Source organism: Parus major, chromosome 6 (assembly GCF_001522545.3).
Source record: "Parus major isolate Abel chromosome 6, Parus_major1.1, whole genome shotgun sequence".
NCBI classification, from domain to species: domain Eukaryota; kingdom Metazoa; phylum Chordata; class Aves; order Passeriformes; family Paridae; genus Parus; species Parus major.
In genome coordinates this window covers 29830938-29844919 of record NC_031775.1, presented here as the reverse complement: position 1 = coordinate 29844919, position 13982 = coordinate 29830938, and the positions used below count along the sequence as shown (strand labels likewise).

At 41.6% G+C, this 13982-nt stretch overlaps 1 protein-coding gene and 1 long non-coding RNA gene across 2 annotated transcripts; one reads left to right on the top strand and one right to left on the bottom strand.

Annotated features, from left to right (window-relative positions):
* Window positions 1–1465: 1465 nt before the first annotated feature.
* LOC107207114 lies at window positions 1466–4175 on the bottom strand. Its single transcript, XR_001522620.3, has 3 exons — window positions 3035–4175; window positions 2815–2952; window positions 1466–1806 (listed from the first exon to the last, which is right to left on the bottom strand). It is a non-coding gene; the product is annotated as an uncharacterized LOC107207114 (long non-coding RNA).
* Window positions 4176–4352: 177 nt separating this feature from the next.
* Window positions 4353–13031, top strand: NSMCE4A (NSE4 homolog A, SMC5-SMC6 complex component). Its single transcript, XM_015633831.3, has 11 exons — window positions 4353–4868; window positions 5974–6054; window positions 6600–6730; window positions 7739–7887; window positions 8192–8291; window positions 9559–9649; window positions 10120–10214; window positions 10983–11031; window positions 11699–11790; window positions 12339–12430; window positions 12937–13031. Exons 1-10 carry the CDS (start codon window positions 4673–4675, stop codon window positions 12420–12422), a joined length of 1068 nt encoding a protein of 355 aa, XP_015489317.1. The 5' UTR covers window positions 4353–4672; the 3' UTR covers window positions 12423–12430; window positions 12937–13031.
* Window positions 13032–13982: the final 951 nt, after the last annotated feature.

Genomic DNA, 13982 nt, shown 5'->3' with positions numbered 1-13982 from the left:
AGTTCTCAGCTGCTGGAAGGGAGTGACACAGGACAGGTCCTGTACACTGGGTGCAGCACGTTGGCACTCTTGTTGTTGTTGTTGTTATTGTTGGGATATGGATTGCTTAAGGCAGGGAGACAAGCTCCATGTTAAATGTAACCAGAATTTTACCTTTTGGCTTTTACTCCATGACTGTACCTTGCAAGTATCTGGCTGTCACTTTCACCTGATCTTGAAAGCAAAAGTTGGAAAAATGTTTTAATTTAGCAGGTGACAAATGTAAATAACAAGAGCACTGCTGAAAGTGACAGCTGCCTTCAGAAAACCACTGCAAGTCAGCACTGCTCTGTATATTTCCTAAGGAATGCCTTGCTGGAGCTCAGGATAAACATTCAAAGCCTAGGAATGCTAGCAGATTACCTGGCAGGATGGAGAGAAGGAAAAAGAGGTCTTCTGGTTCTGTTGCATTCTTCATCCCTTTGCCTGTGTTGAGTTTTCTCTTGCCCACATGGGCAGAAAAGAGGGAATTGCAGCTTTGTCTCTTCCCACATGGGATGAGATGGAGCTTTCAGCCACTGGTTTGAAGGGAGTGCTTGGAGTGTTACATGTGGGAGCCTTTCAGAGAACCAAGCCTTGCCACTTCAGCAGAGTTGTCTCAACCACAAACCCCCAGAGCACATGTCACTGCAACAGGAAACCCGCACCAATCACAGAAGTGTCTTTTAAGTAGAGCATGTTTTCACTTACATGGTACTTTTGGAAAATCCTCCCTTGGAATACACTGTTCCAGAAAGGAAAAACACATTGCATTCCTAATAGGTTGTGAGTTACAGGCCTTTAAACACATAAATATAAATATACCCACATCAGCACAAGATACAAAAAATAACTGTTGGGATAGGATTAAACCTATCACAAAAGTGCTTAGGCTTAAGTCAGTTGTTTGCATGGTATTGGCAAAGTCTAAGAGGTGATAATTTCTAGAGACTGCTATAAGAAATAGTGAATTTATGAATTTTCTGTGAATACAGAAATGATTAGCATATTAAAATTTTTATGTTTAAAAATTTGCCATGCGGTTATGCAAAATATGTGCACGAATCTTTAGAACACTATTTGGCTTTCTGCTTTTGCAAAAATCTGACATTGTCCTGCATTTGCTTTTAATTTGTTTGTTCCTTCATTCAAGATGTGCTGGATGGACCTCCAAGACTGAAGCTGTCTGGGTATTCTCCATCTGAGGCACCTTTGATACATGTATATATTTCCTACTTCTTCTTGCAAAGATTTTATTTTATTTTATTTTATTTTATTTTATTTTATTTTATTTTATTTTATTTTATTTTATTTTATTTTATTTTATTTTATTTTATTTTANTTATTTTATTTTATTTTATTTTATTTTATTTTATTTTATTTTATTTTATTTTATTTTATTTTATTTTATTTTATTTTATTTTTATTTTATTTTATACATTGCTTCTTGATTGTAGGGAAAAGTGGAAGGTTTTCAGTCTTTTGGCCTCCAGCAACATGACTTCCACATGTTGTTGTAGCAACCTGGTGTCAGTCTTTCACTTACTGAAACCTTCCAAGTCCTTAAAAATAAAGTGTTTCTGGTGCCAGTGAGGGTTTGATCCTATCAGGATTTTTTCCTTGACATCCCACCAAACTGGGCCTTGTTTTTTTTCATAATTCTATTAATAATTGTTCTTTCAATCCTTCTTAGACTGGCACAACGTGTACGGTGATGTGATGGGCTGTAACCTAATCCACACTGCTGAGGGAATACTGGTGCCAGATTTTCACCTCCCACAGGATTATCTGTAAATACAGAAATAAAAGCTGCTGTAAGAACCAAGTATACTAATTTACACTTCTGCATTACTAAAGCAATTTTTTAAAATTAGCTACACTAATTAAAAGAGTTTTCTCTCATCTGTATTTGCTTGCAGAGCTGGCAGCTGAATGCCAAATATCTCTGATGTTTTATTTCTGATGTTTTCAATTAGTCCAGGCCCCATTTAAGATACCAGGATTAACTTTATATCAGGAACAACCATCACTGAGGCAACAGGTCCTGTGTTGCCATGTTTTTAGACAGCTAATTTCTTGCTTTATCTCTTCATCCTGAGTAGGAGCATTTATTTTAGGGTATTCAAGGGAAATGCAAAAAGGTTTATGCTTTAAAATCATAAATAACACTACTGGGCAGTGACTAAAAGGTCTCATTTAAAGACAAATCTTTTTCCATTAATGCCTGGGAACATCTGCTAGCAAATCAGGGATATTCACATCAGGAGGCCAATTTCCAGAACTGGACAAGTGATTAGATTTGATAACAAATGAAACAGTGGTAGATCCACATTTTAAGGGCTCAGATAAGAGCACCGGTGTGCTGGGCAATTCCCAAGCTGAGATGCCCTGTGAATCCCTCTTGCAATTTACTGCTCAGCACCATAAAGAAACCACATTATTGCTCTGTATTTGGAAACTGACTTTTGCTTGCTGAAATACAGCACCTGTATGATCATGGTATATACAAATTGTACAACGTTAGGAATTAGAATTTAGTTGGAGATCTGTTGCTAAATGCCAGAAACTCTACATTCATTTCTGCACCCTGAGAGAAGCAAAAGAGGGAATGGTGAAATCTGAAATGTTTATTTTAGGATTCCTCTATGTGAGTCTTCTCACTTCAATGAGAATAAGGTTTTATGTATATGCATAGATGAGAACTAAATGAACATCAGACAAAAATATAGTCTTGGTGTGTAAAGGCAACTGGAAGATCTTGCAGTCAACTGCAAGTGGGACACGTTCTTCACTTACCATTTTCAGTGTTGACTAACAATTGACGTAGATACACAATAATAGGTAGGAAAGCAGAAATCTGATCATCTGGACAAGCAGAACTCTCAAAACAAAAATGCAAGGCAACATCTTGCAGTATTCTGGAATGCTGAGTTCCTATTAAGCATAGAGAGATGCCAGTAAAAAATTGTAACTCACATTTTCTAAGCCTGTATTTGCATCTTGAATATTTTTTTACCATGTATTTGTGTACTGCAGTGTTCAATGGACCCAGTCTTGTCAGGATTCTCTTTTGAGCCTTTCTGTGTCAGCATCCGAAAGCAAATTGGTCATATTGAATTTGCAACGCAAATTTGACAGCACTCTACATGTCACACAAAGAATAGAAAATTGTTCAAGAGTTCAAATATTATTTATTGATGTTCAATTGAAGTATTATGTATTTTAAACATATATTTTGAAAGATAGCTTGTGCATAGTTACAGTCTGTAGTCCAACTGAAAAACTGGTTTAGGGAAACTGAAGTAGACCCATGTCTATATACTGAGTCAAGCTTATCTATGAAGATGTTTAAGAAAATACTCCCAAAAATGCCTTAAAACCCCCACCACAATAACTAGAACAACATAATAGTATTAATCAGCAAAGAAAGGCCAAGTGTTATGATTTATATTTGCAGGGACCAGCAGGACCAGGAAAGAGATCATCCCCCTGTTCTCAGCATTGGTGCAACCACACCACAAGAGCTACACTGAGTGCTGGGCCCTTCACTTTGAAAAGAACATTGAGGTGCTGGACAGAGAACTCTTCTGAGGAATGGCTGAGGGAGCTGGGGGTTTGTAGTCTCAAGAGAAGGATGCTCAGGGGGGCCTTCATCGCTGTCCGCATCACTGACCTGGAGGAGGGTGCAGGGGGGTGGGAACACTCTCTGCCGTGCCTGCACTCAGACGATCAGAGGGAATGGCTTTAGGCTGACAGGGGACATTCAGATTAGATATCAGAAATATTTTTTTCACTGCTTAGGTAATTAAGCATTAGGAATAGGTTCGCAGGGAGGTGGTGGAGTCACCATCCCTGAGGTGTTCAGGAGGAGCTGGGTGATGTGGTTTAGGGGTTACACTGACTGTGCTCGATGAACAGTTGGACTGGATATCTTCAAGGTCACTTCTAACCCGGACGATTCCATGATTCTAACTAGATGATCTTTAAAGTCCCTTCCAACCCAAACCGTTCTGTGGCCCTGTGATTTATTTCATTTGCCAGAGCGCAGATCCCTGCTCAGTGACTAACGCAGGCGTTTCCACGGACACACGCACGAATTAGAGGCACTGGGACAAGCGCAGCACCCCTTTATCTCTCATTTCCCCTCAGATGTCGGCTCCTTCCTCACGCCCCGCGCTCTCCGCGCCCACAGCGCCCTCCCGAGGCGGCGGCGGAGCCACGCCCGCAGCAGAGCGGCCTCGGCGGCCCCGCCCGCGCCGGGCCTCCCGCAGCGCCCGCCGCCTCTCACCGCGCCCGGCCCCGGCCAGCGCCCCGCGGCTCCGCTGTGAACGGCTTACGAGGAAGTAAACGTTAAAGGAACGTTGAGAGCTCGGTAACCATCTCTGCGGCGAGCCCTGTTTGCCGTGGAACAGAGCGCGCAGCCTGCAGAACCGGAGCGGAAAACAGCGGCAATATGGAAGACCACGATCGGAGCGGAGGGGCGCAACGAGCACCGGCGGTGCCCGCAGACTCCCACACGGAGGTCCTCTGAGGCTAACTGCGCAGGCTCCACTCGCTCCGCGTATCCCAGGAAGGCCGGCACAGGCGTGAGGCGGGGAGCTCCCGGGCGCATCCAGCGGTTCTGGGTGACAGCTGCCGCGGCCGCGCGCCCGCCATGTCGGAGACCGGCAACAGCAGCGAGTCCTCGCCGGGCGCGCGGGACCGCCGCTCGCGCGCGCAGCACGCCCAGGAGGACACGGTGGAGGCGGCGAGCGAGGGGATCCAGCAGCTGAACAGCGGCGAGGGCGACGACAAGGAGCTCTACAGGATGATCCGGAGCCAGTATCGGGAGCTCATCTCCAGCGTGAAGCGTAAGGAGACAGCGGGGGCTGCCCCGGGCCTGCGGGTGGGGGGTCCGGGCTGGCGGCCGGAGGGGCCTCCGGGGCTGGCGGCCGGTTTTGGGCGTGGGGAACTGTAGGAACGCTCCTGGTAACTCCGGGTTCCTCGGCCTGCTGATTCTTTGGCTTTTTACTTAGATCGAATTTCGACACACAGGAAGCATGGAATCGCAAAATCATAGGTTGGTTGGAAGGGACCTTATGGGTATTCTCGTTCCGACCGTGGTAGGGACACCTTCCACTGGTGTCCAGCCTGGCCTCGGACACTTCAAAGCATGGGGCAGCCACAGTTTGTCTGGGCAACCTGTGCCAGGGCCTCACCACCCTTACAGGGAACAAGTTCTTCCTGATATCTAAATGGCCTCAGCGTGAGGCGATTCCCCATTGTCCTGGGGAAGTCCCCATCCCTCATCCCCTGGGATATCGAGTTTACGAGGGATTTAGCTACACTAACACATATGTGGTGCCTGCATTGGTGCAGGGGAACAGTCGGCTTTAGACTTGGAGATGCAGAGAAATCCTTTAATTTTACTTTCATGGTGTCTGAGCTTTAGTTTGAAACTGCAGGTATCATTATGTGCCTGGACCAGAAAATTATTCTTGGGCCTTCCAGAAAATGCTATGTAGTTTTTAGCATCTCTCCAGACAGGCATGTTAGTCCTTCTCCTATGTGCATTTGAATGAGTTGTGATGTTTTCCTCACAGAAATGTGGCCATGGTTGTGTGAGTAGCATTGCCAAGTTCAGCAACACGTGGGATTAGTTGTTTTGTGAATACTTGACAAATTTGTGCGGTTGTTTTACAAGAGACTACAGTGCAGTTTATGGGTGATCCAGCCTGTTTATAGAAGGGAGTAAGCATACAGTTTTAGGGGCTGGTTTGTTTCTTTCATGGAAATTGGTGCGTGATCTCTCCCTTATCTAGACCCATGAGCTTTTTGTTCTGTTATCTCTCTTTGGCCCAGTTGAGGAGAGTAGTGATGGAGCTTTGGCTTCCAGTCATCATCAAACAAGTGCAGTGTTTCTCAGTGCTTCTATGTTTAAGTAATTCAGGATTTCCTTTGTGTCTTTCCCCACAGAAAATCGAGAAAATATACTGAGTTCCAAAAGCAACAGGCTGACAGAAGCTTTGGAAGAGGCCAATAGACTTTTTGATGGAGGTAAAACAAATTCTGTGGTCTTTGATGTGTTTGGCCAAGTGTGAGAAGATGATGCCTTACAAGCAAAAGAGGGCAAGAGTGAAGTTGAGGTCCAAGTATTAGTTAGAATTTTTATATAACTTAAAGTAGATATGTTAAGTTGAAGACTGGTTGAGTAAGTTGATGTGAGAAAATAAATGTCATTATAGTTTATTTGCTCTTTGAAATAATTCCTTGATTTATTTTGATTCACTGGAACAATGTGTATCAGTAATACACATAAGAAATATCAGTGTAGAGGGGTTCATTTCTCTAAGAAAGTTGGAAAACATGGTGATAAAAAATGTATTTGTTGTTCAAGATCGAGTGTTTGTCTTCCACAGTTTGTCATTCTTTCCTTTTCTTACATGCAAATTCATTATAAGGATTATATAAGTGTGTTAGAGTTCAAGAAGGCAATGAAAGGATTTCCAAAGCACTAAAGCCAGGATAGTCCCTATGCTAAATGTGATAATTGTATTTGTGACAATTTCATAGTAATCACTGTAACATCTTTTCTGTAACAGTTTGCCGTGCACGAGAAGCTGCACTGGATGCCCAGTTTCTTGTTATAGCATCCAATATAGGAAAGGAGAAAGCCAATGAGTTACACTCTGAGATGTCAGCATTTGATTCAACAGCATTTGCAGAAGACTTGGTAAGTTCCAGGCTCTGCATCCGCCAGCATGTCTGCTGGAGGTTTGCCCTGTTTGTTACAGAACCATAAAGCCTCAGATTGTCAGGCAGCACATGGCAGTTCTGGTGGAATTTAATGCTCTTCCTATGAATTTCTTTGATGAACTTTATAGTTACTTTTGTTAATTGTCTTAAACTACATATTAAGCACTTGCAATAGGGGAAAATCTGACTTAAAGTGCAGACACTTCCCCTATTATTGCGCTGCGGCTGCTTTACCATGGTTCAGTTTGTGCTCTTAAAGTCTTCTGCTCTTTTTTCAGTCACTCTTCTGTATTTTCTCAGTAGCTAAGTAGCTTCTTTATCCTGTCCCTTGGTTTCTATATTGATTGATAGATTTGTTAAGGCCATGTGTCACTCACATGAAATGGAACTTTGGGACACTTGAATGCTTTCAGACTGGACAGTTTGTCTGTTTGTACTGTGACTTGAGTGAAGAGTCAGATCAGAACAGCTTTTAAGCAGGCTGTTGGCTTTTTTGCTCTTTGAAGATGTTCCCTGATGTTACAGCAGATCAACAAGGAATCCTGACTTGTTTGCTTAAGTCTATAAAAAACATAAAAGTTAAATTTAAGATTTTTCCTGGGTTAGTGTGGACAGGGATAGATAAGCCAGATAAGTTTTTGCTATTTGAGGGGCTGGGCTTTCAGCAAGTGTGTGGTGTTCAAAAGCTGTGAGATATCTGAGCTCTAAACTGCAGTGTAAGGAGTGTTCTGCTACTTAATACATCACTGAAATGTGTTGGAATCCAAGGAGTTTATTTACCTATGGCTTTCATTTCTTGCTGAACACAAGGGTGAATTTGAGTGTTCATCTGTTTTCATGGTATCCTCAGGAAAATCAAAGTTCTTAGGCAGTGGTATTAAGTACTAATTTATCAGGCAAACACCACAACACAGTGTTTCACCATGAGTGTATCTACTGGTTTGCCTCTAAGTGAGTTTTTATTGCAGCTTTTTTCCTTTTGTAGCTGACTTTCATGGGTATAAATCGCACAGAAGTACAAGAAACTGATGACTCTGAGGATGTTACAGGCGGTTTTTTACCTAGTGATGCCTGGCAGACAATGGGAGAAGAAGCACCCAAGTACTTCAGAAGAGCACCTACTTTTCACTACATGTAAGTTTCTTCAAGGAAATTATGTGTACTGCTGCTTATGGTAAAGGCCTTAACTGATTTTTGTCTTTGATGCCCTGGCTTGAATTGAGGTTAATCTGAAGTCACAGCAGAATCTTGACAAGGTATGAGGCTGTCAACATACTGGAACAACTTTTGGGGCTGGTTCTTTGCAGAAATCTCTTAATGTGATGAAGCTTTATCAGTCATCATTTTGCACTGAGGAGATCCACTGCTCAGTATCAAGTTTCCTAAGCATACAGAGTAAACCAGATTTGCATGTGTGTTTTCTTTGTATTTTGGTTAGGATGGGATCTTTCAAGTCTGAATCTCCTGTACCAAAGCAACGGATTGAGAGGCAGAAGAAAGCTAGCAGAGGAAAAGCAGAACGGGCAATGCCTGCTCAGGTTTGTAAAGTTATCTTTGTTAGCCCTTTGTTCTGGCATAGTTATTACAAATGACTTCTAAATATTTTCATTTGTTTGTTTTGGGTTTTGTAATTATAAACTGCATAGTATTTGTGACATCCCTTAAGGGGAAGGGAGCATGCAAGATCCACAGATGCTTGTGCTGTGCTTATCTCCAGGAGCCAGAACAAGCATGTTTGTCCCAGAAAAGTGCTGCCCTACCTTCATGTGGTTCTTTTTCCAGCTATATCCTATTGTTTCTCACAGTGTGTGATTACCAGCACTCCTTGGTTGTTATTGCCAACAGTCTTTGGTTGGCTCCACAGCAGCCAGCTGGAGTTGGAGACACACACATCAGCCCCTTTCCTTCTGAGTTTCTACTAAAGCATTCAAACTCCATTATTAGGCTTCTTGATTTGTTTTTTGTGGACTGCAGGATTTCACTGAGTGGAAGGAAATAGGATTTGCAGACAAATTTCACGTTCAGAAATAGGGTTTACAAACTGATTTTTCAGGTTATGAACTTACTTGTTCTGTTGTCTGTTGCTTTGAAAGGAAACAAAAAAGAAACTTTTTTACAATAATGTGGTTTCTGTTTTTCTTTAGAAAGTGTCTAACAGGGTGTGGCATTTACACTGAAATATGGTTAATGGCAGCAAGCTAATTAGCTCACATAACCACTGTTTTCTGTGCTTTCTGTTTCCGTATTCTTTTTGTCATTCACTGTCAGAAAAACAAAAGTCTGGAATACTGAAAAAGGCTTACATCTGAAACTGCAAATATAATCCATGTTGTTACAGGGTAGCTGAGGCCATGATAATGCCAGGATACAGAGGCAAATGGTTGATTGTTGCCTTTTAAAAGGCAGCCTACTCAATCCAAATAGTGATAGAAAGGATTTGTTATAGTTTGTACTGGGAAGAAGAGGACCTGGAGGGTTTGTGGATTGCTTCCAAATGATCATGTTCATTAAACTCCCTGATTGTAGCACTGTGCAACCCAGCACCTCAGAGCTATTGAAAAGTAAGTGTACACCTGTACATGGGCTCAAAACATAGAAGCCATGGCCTCTCAGACTGATATTGCAAGATGGGAATTAAATCCTAAAGCTCTTCAAATTTGTCTCATTTTGGCATAAGTGTGTTTGTTATGTTGTACATAGGGAGAAAAATTCAACTTTTATGTTACATGTTCAAAAGAGGCCCTTTGCATATTCTGGTAATTCAGTAACAGTTATTTGAGGTGAATCTCTGCTTCTTTTTCCCAGTTAAAAAAAATGGAGGAGTCTCATCAAGAAGCGACAGAAAAAGAAGTAGAGAGGATCTTGAGAATACTGCAGACTCATTTTGAAAGTGATCGTAAGTATGATTAAATTAAGCATTAACTGGAGTAAATGTATATTCTCTGTGTTCTACAGTTGGGAGTGGTAAAACTACAGAGACAAAATGAGGTGAAGTTGCAAGTAGAAAGCACATATACCAGCTATGTGTTTTTTTTTATGAACATTAATTAGCTGCTGTTTGACTGCAAAGTAAATGTAAATCCTCTCTCCTGATTAAAGCCTGCCATTTTTAGATGGCAGCCAAATAGTCACTGTATATGGATCTGCATGGGGGAAAAGATGGAGGAAATAAATATGCTCTACAGAACATTTGTTTTTGCAGGCAACTGGGAATTCTGGATTGAAACTAAATTGACAAACATCCCTTTAGCTTTTGAAAGGTGTACTGGCTCTCTTAAGTTTCTGTTTACATCTGTTAGCTCTGTGTGTAGCACCTGTTTATTTGTTTGTTTGTTTAATTTAACAAAGCCACTTTTGCATCCCCAGCTGATACACCCATTTACTTCTTTGATTTTGTGATTGATCCGAACTCGTTTGCACGCACTGTGGAAAACATGTTCCATGTGTCCTTCCTTATTAGGGTAAGGCATGACATTTTCTTGAAATATCACTTCAGATACTAGAATGACCTAGAAATACTGACCTGTTCTTTTTCCACATTCAATATTGAAGAATTAGGATTTAAATGTCAGGAATACTAATTTATTTTCTGCAAGCAGTCTGTGGTATTTTGGTAATCGAATAAAAAGGGAAGCAGAGTTGACAGACTTAATTTTTTTGTACTGCAATCAACTTAGCAACAAAACAGTAGTGATACTTTTGCAGCCAATATGTTTTTCAGAACAGATTCTGGCTCACATTTTAGATGTAGAACAGTTCTCAGAGAGTACAGAAGAGTTGTTGAGGCTGTAGAAAACTGTATTAGTGCAAGGTTTTCTTTTTGAATCCATGGATTTGCACTTCAAAACTATGTTTAGTTCATCTAATAAATAAAATTAATTATGGAAAAGACAAAAACTGACAAGGACTTTTTGACTAATTCAGGTTTTATATTGAAGAGAAATGTTGTTAAGAAGGGTTATCCCAAGTATATTTAGAGAATAATAATGATTTTAATATAGTGAAACTTTTATAATCCGGCAGTTACACACTGTGCTATATGGTCTACCTTCTTCATACATAAGTGCTGTGTTAAGCTGTTTTCTTTCTTATGTAGTATGCCAATGAAGATTCTTTATCAGTATATGTACCTTTTCATGATTTTGTAGAAGTAAAACTATGAAATTTCAGTGCATTATCCTAACTGGAAAGCTCTAAGGTATGAAACTTTAAATCCCACTGTTGTTTAGGATGGTCTTGCAAAAATGAAGCTGGATGAAGATGAATTGCCAGTAATAGGTAAAATGTAGCTTTAAAATACTTTAATTGTTTTTTGTAATGACATTACATACTATGTGTTCACAAAGTTTTAGTTATATTTTTAACTGGGAATATGCAGTGAATGTAATTGAAGGCATAAAGAGATTTTTGAGCAGCTGAAAGGATTGAGTCTTTTCAAATACCATTGTATGGAAAAAGACCATTATGCTGATTTGTACAAATTAATTCTATTAATAGAAATCAAAGGTTACCTTTCAGGATATATTTTTACTAATAAGTACAGGAGCATTGCTACACTTGGCTGAAAAAGGAGATTTTTGGGAATAAGAACTCTCTTGTCTCAGAGTTGGGAACTGCTTGCAGCTTCAGAACAGTTGGAAGGGAAATGGCATTCTTCGCATGAGGTTGGCTTTCATTCCCACAGGATATCAGTGGGGTTAGGACTTCGGAGGGATTTCGTAAGGAATGAAATACTTAGGTCCTTCTGAAAAAAGTTAGTTGCTAAATTTTTCAGATGGGAGATTAAGGAAGCATCTCAAGCAGTACATGATACAGGCTGATACAAGCTGATAGAGACTAACTGGGTGTAACATGCAGGATTGATCTGAATTCTGTGGCGCTTTTGTGTTGCTGGTGGAAACTGACTTTACAAGTGTAAATCCTGAAAATGCTGTGTTTTGATCAGAGCCTATAAAACTCTGCCGGGGAGGGGAGGAGGACAGCAGAGCTGGAGCACGGAACCAGGTCATCCTAAGTCTGGACCAGAAGGAATGGAAGGTACCACGGAGAGCACTTCATACTTTGTATCAGTTCTTTTTTATTTAAGCCTCTGAGAGCTGTGCTGTTACCTGCTCTGGGGAGGGCAGGTGTTCTGTGTACAGTAACACTGCATTTGGCCTTATGGTTGCCAGAACAAGCACAGATCTAAGGGATGTTTGTAGCTACAAGAAAACTGAGAATTGGGGTAGTGATTCCATCCTTGATTCCTGAAGCCTGGTCAGTTTAAGTGCTTTTAAGCTGTGCACTGTCTTGTCTTTACTGTTTTACACAAGGGTTGGGTAAATATGGAATCCTTTTCTTCACCTATGTATAATACTCGTCTCTGGAGACGTTCTCCATGCAGTTTCCCAACTCTAATAAATCTTGGACAAAAAGTAGTTTTGAGCACACATACAGCTCTTTTGTCCCTCACTCAGAATGTGCAGGGGAAATGTATTAATTTGAAATAGTGCTTTAGTATCAGAAACTTTATTATTTGCTTAGTGGTAATTAAATTGAAATAGTTGAGCTCTGCTGACTGACACACTGTTGTTATCTCTAACCAGGAGATTGTAGAAATATTTCAGATAAAAGAAGCCATGATTACCCCTCTTTCTCAGAGCACTGAAGAGGACATGGACACAGAGTAACAATTCAGGTAAGTTATTTTAACAAATCAAATTCAGTAAGTTCCTTATGTGCTTGGAAGAACTTCAGGTAAATTACCTGTGACTTAAAAATGCAGAAGAACTGTAAGCATGGTGACTGTAACATCTGAAATTGCTGTGTTCTTGCCCTCTTCATGAAATAAAATGTAATTTAGCCTTGTATGCAATGAGTACCTGGGGAAAAAAAAACCCTTTATTTTTGAGTTTGGTCAGTTAAGTGGTGAGTTATTTTTTTGAACTTTATACTCAGAATGCAGTGCTAGAAAGAATCATAGCTTAGTTTTTCTGTTTGGTTTCTTAACTTCCTGATAGCTGATGATGTTAATAAAGCAGTCTGAAGAAGGGCTTAGAGGGAACCAGTCTGCCTGCCCTTCTGCTTCCATAAAATTCTTCCAATGATAGGACTGAAGTTCTGCCTTCACTGTTGTTTTGTCAGTTCCAAATCTTAATGCATATTGTCTTACTGTCTTCTTTTTTTTTTTTTGTTTCCCCTTAGGTGCCTTAAAGAAAATACTTCAAAACATTTGTTTCAACAACTGCTTTATATGTATATGTTGTAAAATTAAATTTATTTTTTCTGGAACATCTCAACGCTTTATAAGAGCTGCTTTGTTTAGAACCATGGAATGGTCTGGGTTGGAAGAGACCTTAAAGCTCATCCAGTTCCACCCCCCAGCCATTGCAGGGACACCTTCCACTATCCCAGGCTGCTCCAAGCCCTGTCCAGCCTGGCCTTGGACACTTCCAGGGGCCCAGGGGCAGCCACAGCTGCTCTGGCCAACCTGAGGAAGTTTAGACTTGTCACAGAGCTATATATATGTTATGGCTCAGTTTGCTATCTCATATAAAATTTACTGGTACTCAAGAGAAAGGTAAAAAGGAAATACTGTGCCCCTTCTTTCCTCCCTTGTCTGGCCCCAGCAGCAGCAAGTGGAATTCACATGGTTAAACATCCCTGCTGTGATAATCTTGCTATCCTACATTATTTTTGGTGCTGCAGGAGAACCGATACTGCCCTGCTGTTCTTACTGCTCTGGAAACACAGGTCTGAGTTTGGAAATCCCATCTCAATTACAGATTGCAGTTCCCCCTTCCTTTGTTCAAACTCCTGTATTTGTTTGGTAACTTGGGCATTGGGCAGGCCGGCTCTATGGGGCCACAACATTATTTTATTAAAAATGCATGAAGTCTTGTTTCCTTTACAGAAGACGCTCTGTGCAAGAGTTCAGGATTTCTCCCATCCTTTTATCGTGCTGCAGCAGCTGAGAAGGATCCACAAGGATCCATCCCCCCCTGAAGGCCTGTTAGAGCGTGTTTGTGGGTTGAGGAGCCGGCCAGGCCCTGCGGGGCACGGGGACGCGCTGCGAGGAGCGGCAGAACCGGCGGCGATGTTTCACCGCCGATCCGCCCGCGGGGGAGCCTGGGCCGGGCGCGGCTGCGGCTGGGCGGGGGCACTGCGGGGCGGCCGGCGCCATGCCCGCCGCCGTGGTGGAGTACAAGGGATGGAAGGAGGGCTACGGCTGCGGTTACTGCGGTGCGGCG